We start from the raw sequence: 8,265 nt of genomic DNA on the forward strand, positions 1-8,265 counted from the left end.
TTGTCAGGTTATTTAGCTAGATTCAAAGTCCTAAAGGCTGCTAATTTATGCTGACATCAGCACGCCCCAACTCCACGATATTTCGGACTTTTTCTGTCAGGGTCAGATATAGCTATAGGTGAAGAAGGTTAAAACCTATATAAAAGATTGCCATCAAAATCACGCGATCATAGTAGATCGCTGGATGCATATTAAAGCAGCGCAAATTATATAGCAAGTTTATGTCTCATTTATGTCTGATTTTTTTATATATTGAGATGAGCGAAACTGCCACGGGTACCTGACCTGCCTGAAAATATAGCTTGTTCCGACACTCGCAAATGGGTTATAGCCCGGAACAACGGTTTAGTTATTGATGACACGCTGTGAGAAGGCTGAAGAAAATTCGGGAAAAAACAGTCTAGTTGCCTACTAATTTTTACTCGCTAACCTCGATTCAACTCGCAAGTAGGCTCAATTCAACTCGCTGTCTATAGTAGTAGCTAGGGCTAGAGATGCTGACTAACTTTTATTAAAGTCAATTCTGCACCACTTTTAAAACTAAAGCATGCTAATTGCTTTAGCTAGGTAAAAAAAATTGAGGTTTTATAATTTGATGTAGTTTAGCTAACTACATATAGGCTATGCTGTGAAGGAGTGAGTGACAAGTAGATTTTGTGAGACTTTATTGACGAAGTGTGACTTCGATAAAAGACCCTAAGTACGTAACACAATTGACATCCAGTGTTGTGACTAATGACTTAGTATTGCACAACATAAAATGACTCAACTGTTGACTCTCGACCTACAAAATCAAGCGACTATATACATTTTTTATGTAGCTGCTATCTTTAAAGTAATGGGATTTGAGCATCAGAGTACTTCACAACGTCGCAGTCTAAATAGTTCATACGTATACTTGTTACTGTTTGGCGAAAGTCTGTAATTTTCTTTTTAAAACATCTCATTGACTTTTTAAATGCGAAAATTAAAGTATAGCTGTGAACATGAAAAGTACAGCTAGCAAGCCATAAAATATCATATGTACTTTCATTCCTGGTATAAAAATATCCTGTATAGTAAATTCATGTAATTAGTCTGAGAAAGTGCAACCATGGTTAAACGACTAATAATATATTAGAAGTCGTCAGACGTGGCATACACAATGTGAAAAATGTGAGAATTCTCTGCAGAACACATTTAGCTTTTATATAGCATGTGTATTACATCACAAATATTGTATTCTTGTTCCTCATTATTTTTAACTGGTCTTTCTTTTTTAGATCTGCTGTTAAACTCGCAAATTTTTGCGAGATAAACTGTCGCGAACAAGAATTTTTCAGTGAAAAACTTCAAAATTCTTAGCATAATTGAAAATGTTATTAATTTCTTTTTCTTGAAATAAGATTTCAAAGTATTTTGTGCATTTTTGGTGAAAAATGATAAAATAGCTTACTGGATAAACTTTCGGAAATGAAGAAAACTTTCTGGAGATAAAGTTTCGCGAATGAAGAAAGTCGCATATTTTCGGGAGTTAAACTTTCGCAAAAATGGCGAAAAATCACGAATTCGCGAAAGTTTCACACAGACCCTATATGACTTATTTCTATCTTTAGAATTGGCTATTCTATTTTTAACATGTATTTTTTTATTAAACTTGATATGATCTTTAACCGGTTTATCGGCGTCTCCGATACCAAATACTACACTTACAAAACTCTTACGATAGTGAAAAATCTTTTTGGTTCTATTTCATTAAAGTAGTCTAAAAACAAAGACTTTTAACTTATGCTCTTCGCCCCTTTTGAGAAAGAGCTAAAAACGGACAAATTCCCAAATATTGCATCCATGGTTGTAGCATTTGTAGTGCAAAAGAGAGTCAGGGTTAAGTGTTTTTCAACGTAAGTCTGATTGAATTTATATTAACGTTTGCACATACATTTATTATAGGCATTTTAGCAATAAGAACCAGTGTAATTTATGGATGCTTGAAATATATGACAACAACAACAATAACGACAACAACAACAATAACAACGACAACAACAACAACAACAACAACAACAACAACAACAACAGTAACAATAACAACAATAACAACAACAACAACAATAATAGTAATAATAGTAATAATGACAAAGATGATTTCAATTTATTAGCAGAGTAAAATTTTACTCACCATCCGTATAATTCAATTATATGACTTTTTCCTTTCAACTGTTCTAATAATTTAATTTCTTGTATATAGCAACTAATCATAAATTGATCCACATCTTCAAGTTTGACTTTTTTTAGCGCATAAACTCGCCCGCTTGAGTCAACCACTTCATATACCTGCAACAATACAGAAAAAAATTTAGAATTCATAATTCTTCTTTGAGAAAAAATACAGGATCTTTGTGTGATTATGATGGAAATAACTACTTTATTGAGATATGGATCCGGATAATACCCTTAAACCTTCTGATGATGCTGTACAATAAATATGACCTCTTTGTTTTCAAAATGATGTTTGGCAGTACTTTGTAATTTTTGTTCCAAGATTTAAGTGCAACCAAAATTTTTTAGATTTTCCAGGTTTTCGCAGCCCTACATTTCTTAATTAAAAATGCATAACAATAGAAGATATTGTTTCACTTCAACCTTGAAAAACCGTCTAAACATGTAAAGATTTACATACAAAAATTCCTATTATATAAAAAAAAACATTTAGAAAACATACCTTGCAAGAACCACCCTTGCCAATACACTTTATTTGTTGGTAAGCCACTCCATTCACCATGAATATTTTTGATTTTGTTTCAGAGGGGATGTGCCGCAAATTTTTATTCATGTCGAAACCATTCTGACCCAGCATATGAAGTCCACTTTGTAGTAACGAATCAACATCCTTTTTTGTACTGGGTAAGTTTTCAGGTATCTTCATACTTTGTAAATTATGCAATGCAACTGGTTCCTTGTTTTTTTCTTTGGGTAATGTTTCTTTCAAAGTAGTGTTCTTGCTAGTGCTTTCTGAAATGGACTTCTTCTTAGATGTTTGTAGCAATTTTTCATTGTTTTCAGTATTTATATCTTTCGATTTGTCACTAACAGGTTTCACTTGCAGGCCTTGATCTTTAACTTCATTTAAAGGTATTCTGTTTAATTTTTTCTTCTTTGTTTCTACTCCAGGTGTAGCGATATCTTTGGCTAACAATTTTCCAACACTTTTAGTATTTGACAATTCTGGTGTATCTTTGCTGTCACTGCTTACAACTGCAACCTCAGTACGTTTGCTGCTTACAGTTCTTAACTCACTCAAGGGTATTCTATTTCCACTCGATTTCTTTGCACTAGAGAATAAGTCACAATTTGTGTTGTCAGCTTTCCGCATAGGAGTTTCACTTAAAAGAGATAGTGGTTTTCGATGCTTTTGCACATTAAGAGGAAGAACTGGCTTGACGTTGTTTTTTGCTTGATCTGTTTCGTTTTGAACAACCAGACCTACGTCTTTTTCTTCCAGCGGTTTACAACCTAAGTCGATATCATCAATCAACTGAGTCAGGCCACTGTTTGCGGGTTCTGGTATAGCTATTTTTTCCTGTAACAATGACACACCAAGAGAACGCTTTAAAGTGTTTTTCTTTTCGTCAGCTTGTAAGGAAAATCGAGAATTTTCAACTGCAGTGAGATTTTGTGTCTTATTAGAAATATTAGATGTGTTCGCAGACATATAACCATCATCACTAGTAACGTCACCCCTTCTAAACGTCTCATCAGTATCTGTAAATAGTTCTGAAAACCTTTTGGTTACTGTGCGCGAAACTATAGGCTTGTCTTTCTCATTTGATTTAATCATGTCAAACAAAAACACACCAGGTGTACTTCCAGTAAATGACAAAGTACGGTTCTTCACGAGTGGTGATGCAAAGCCATTCATAAATGGTGACAAGCTTGGTCCATATGATTTGTTTTCTTTGTCTGGCAGAGCTTTAACTGAAGCAGGAGCAACGAAAATACCACTATCGTTTCTCTTTTTAGCTTTTATTTCATCTTTTATCTCCTCAATTTTATCACCTAGGATTAGTCCAAAATTTTCACCAAGTTCTTCAGTTGGGCTTTTCACCTTGGATTCTTTGAGCACGCTAGATGCAGAATGAGTCTTGCCAGACAAACGAGTTGGCATGCCCAGACTTTTTGTCAATTTAGTTGTACTGCGGGTCACGTGAGGTAACTTTAGACCTTAAAAAAACAGTTAAAATTTGCACAAACAGATGTTTTTTCTTTGCTTTAGTTAATGCCTCTGTAACGAAAACGTTTATCTACATACAATACAATCTTTGCATTGCATAATGCAATTTCTCGCGTTGCATACATGCCTCGAAAAATTGTTATGTCATATATACACTTTTATGATAAACTGAGCAAAATTGAGCTAAAATGTTGCTGCTAGACATACTCCATAGTTTTGTTTGACATTATTACAACACTTTTCTATTTCAAAAAAGGGTCTTTTACAGTTTGCAACTATTCCTTCAAATTTCTGTTTTTAATCAGAAAATGGTTCAAAATATCTGCCACAAAAAGTAAGCGGAAAAGCTGGGGTTAGTTAGATAACGAAAGAAGAGTTTTTTGAAAGAAATATAGTGAAACATGGAAGATTTAATTAATCTTCTTAAAAGCGTATTTGAAAAATCAAGTGTCTGTTTATTTTAGACCATATAGTACGCACAAACCAAAATTTACATTTCCGACCAACCCTTGTGTTTTCATTAAAAAATAAAGTTAAATGAATATTGCAGAACATCCAGTGGCCACATGAAATGAAAGAAATTGCCACAAATTGTAGCAATGCTCACAGGGTTAATTGAAAATCCTGTGAAAAGGTCTCACAGTACGATGCCATAAAAAATGAAAAAACACAATTTTCTGACTTCTTTTTAAACATTTAAAAATTTAGTTCAGGTAACTTTTGTACACAAGAATCTGACGAAAAAATCAGTACAATTCACACATTTCCCTGATTTTAAACATTTTTCTTCGACTTTTCCAATTTTTAGGAATATTTTTTTTAAAAAAAATGCTAATTTTTTGGCTTTTCAGTTAGATTGTGTAGCAACCCTAACAATTTCTAAGTTCTAGCTGTTGTTCCACAGGATGACATTTAGTATAATGGTATATTGGTAAACCAGACAAAAATAAACTTAAAAAAGCTGACCCTACCCATATTCGTAGGCGACTGTGTATTTGTGATAGTATCTGACATGTCCTGCCAAGATTCGTCCCATGGATCAAGTACGCCGTCAAACAAACTTGATTTATTCTGTCTTAAATTGATGTATGCCTTTTTTATAATCACTTTTGGGGAACGTCCATCACACTTTCCACACTTCAAGATTTGAATGGCAGCATTTCTTTTCTGCTGTTTGTACTCAAACTGTGCATGATAGACACACACCACAGCACAATCACTGTCTAGTGAATTTGCATTTAGAAATGTTGTCCGTGCCAAATCAGGAGATGTTTCACTGAAAGGGAAAATTATATAACAATGGTTAGCTGCTCAAACATTTTCTGCACAAAAACCAAGTAATGTATTTTTTATTTTAATTGTATGCATAATAAATACTTTTAATAGTATTGGCTTAATATGTAAATTATCACATTTGTCATTTCTAAACCCTTCAAAGACATTTGGCACCCATGTATGCTTGTATATAGCATGTTCCCATGTGTGAGAAATGCTAACAAAATAAAAAATAGATGTGCTAACAAAATAATAAATGGAGGAAAGTGGCTTTTGAACAGTAAGTTGTTTTCACCTGCAAATGAGCTGCTGAAAAAAACATGAAATCAAAAGTCAAAAAATTGTTGGATTTTTTTTATCAATTTGTTTTAAAAATCATGCTTACTGAAAGATTGGGGCCAATACTGACTTCCTTTAAAAATAATTTTTTGAGGAAACAATACAAAGTATTTATATCTGTTAAATCATTTGCGAGGACTTTTTTTTATAATAAAACATAGGTAAACATAGGTAACGTTCAATATAGTACTTTAACACTATTTAACAGCTAGTGAGAAGGCTGGAATACAGCCTGCATTTTCAACAGACAGACAAAAGCGCTATTGCTTATGACATAATCTTCAAAAAAGATGACACATGCATGGGATTGTAAATAAAAAAATAAAAAATAACCTCTGTAAATTTGCCAGTCCAATCAATAACTTCTTATAAATCTTTGTTTTTTTATTCGATATGTTATTCAAAGCAACTGTATAAATCTGTGTAAGCAGGTCTCTGTCACATTTGTTCTGCTTGAGTTGATCAATGAAAACAATCCAATCTTCAGCATTGCTACCACTTTCAATAATTTTAGTGATATGGAACTTTATATCCATTCTAAATAAAAGTCAGATGCTTTATCAGTGAAATAGATAAAAATAACAATAGAGGCAGTGATGGAAATAATGTCCAGACATCAGACATGTCCAACCGTTTTTGAAAGGGTAGGGCAAAAATTTTTAACAAACTTAAAAAATGTCTGACCATTTTTTCAATAACTTATTTTTAATAATCGTTCAAAATTTATAAAAATAGTGTTAAAGAAGTGAAATAGGAGTCAGATACAAGCATTGCTATTAATTGCGAATACAGAAACAGCCTTTCTAATTTGCGTTGGCACACTGCAAATGCTAAGGTGAATGCCAAACTGATTTAAAAAAACTTAAATTTTGCTGAGGTGAATTTTTTCTTTACATATCCAGTCTTCGAATTTCAGATATATTTGCTTCGGCAAATAATTGCCGAAGTAACTTTGCAATTTTTCAAAATCACTTCAGCAGTCCTTCGGCAGAAAAAATGCCGAAGACAATGGTCAAAAGCACTGAAAACCTTCGGCAATTGCCTCGGCAGACTTCAGCACTTTCTTCGGCACTTTTTAAAATGAAAAAAATATAAATATGATGCCAAGCCTTGACGATTATCAAACATCAACAAATTCAACTGAGTTAATCCTGATGTTTTTGTTTTTCTTGGAAACGATAATACAACCTTACTTGGTCACTTCACCATTTTGAACCGCAGGCCAAACTGAATAAAACTACGGGGCCGGTCGATATTAAGTTTGTCACCACAGTGCAGTGCATTGGTTGAAGGAATCGTGTTGTCTACCTTCACGTTGTTCGGGACTATATGTTTTTTTATTTTTCTTTGTTTTCGAAGTGGGCAGTGGAAAGTTATTTGTGTCATTATGGCGATATCCGTTTGATGAAATCTAGGAGTATGGATAATATGAATATTCATAAAAAAAGGGAAACTACAACAGTCGACGATCGAGTTTTTCTTCGGCAATATTATTGCTGAAGTGAAAGCCTTATAACTGCTAATACTTCGGCAATTACTTCGGCAATTGCCGAGTGCCAAAGCGAAATTCGAAGGCTGCATATCACATTTTTTGGAAGTTTATGGAATCCTTCATTTGCCTTGAATCTATTGTGAATATATAATACTTATTATATCAGCAATAAAGAGTACTTCTTAAATGCAAGAATTAATAAATATGATAAAGTGTTTGCTGAGCATTTTGCTTATTTACCAGAAATAGAATTAAGGTAGTTTAAATGTGAGCAAGCTGGCCAACGCAAAATTGCAGATTGGCAAGGCAAATCAGAAAAACAAAAATTCATTTCGTCATTTTTTTGCTGCCATGAAATGCCTAAATGCCGAGGCGAAACAGTATAATAAAGGTTGGAATTAGAAAAGCTGCAGGGAAAAACTTATTTAAAAGTGTTACTTTGTTTGAAAAAAAAAACGTGTGATTTTTAATTCTTTAATAAATTACTGTGTCTAAACAGAGGAGGGTGTTACACAAGCATATTTTTTATGTATTTTCGCATCACGCACGCAGTTAATAATTTTTTCTCGATAAAGAAAAATAATAATCATAATAAGAAATTTTTTGAGTTCTTCTTTTTATGAAAGTTCATTCATAATTATTTTATTTCCAATCATAAATAACCATGTTACATTACTGCCAGAGATATGTAAAACATTGCTTTAGCTTGCTTGCCTGCAACACAAGCCAGTTAGTCGAACTTGAAACCTTATTATTACAAGTCGAATGTATGCCCTACTACTACACCATCTCTGCTTAAATTTAAGATTAGGTTGGGTTGAATAAAAAGAAAAACATTCATCTCTGATTTATGTTTACACCTCATTTTCGGTATGTGTTGCAACATATGTGATGTTATATCTTTGTATAAAGGGACAATATTAAGACATGCTTAATACGTCAACAGTGT

The 8,265-nt window shown here is 33.1% G+C and overlaps 1 protein-coding gene across 1 annotated transcript in view; it reads right to left on the reverse strand.

The window, feature by feature from the left end:
- Nucleotides 1-8,265, reverse strand: part of LOC130662614 (dual specificity protein kinase TTK-like) — a 31,807-nt gene that overhangs the window by 2,174 nt on the left and 21,368 nt on the right. Inside the window, exons 2-5 of the mRNA XM_057461509.1 lie at nt 6,158-6,361; nt 5,182-5,486; nt 2,702-4,200; nt 2,159-2,313 (exon numbers count right to left, since the gene is read on the reverse strand). Of these exons, the coding sequence (XP_057317492.1) occupies nt 2,159-2,313; nt 2,702-4,200; nt 5,182-5,486; nt 6,158-6,361 (2,163 nt within the window). The remainder of the gene's footprint in view (nt 1-2,158; nt 2,314-2,701; nt 4,201-5,181; nt 5,487-6,157; nt 6,362-8,265) is intronic.

Source organism: Hydractinia symbiolongicarpus, chromosome 10, assembly GCF_029227915.1.
Source record: "Hydractinia symbiolongicarpus strain clone_291-10 chromosome 10, HSymV2.1, whole genome shotgun sequence".
NCBI classification, from domain to species: Eukaryota; Metazoa; Cnidaria; class Hydrozoa; order Anthoathecata; family Hydractiniidae; genus Hydractinia; species Hydractinia symbiolongicarpus.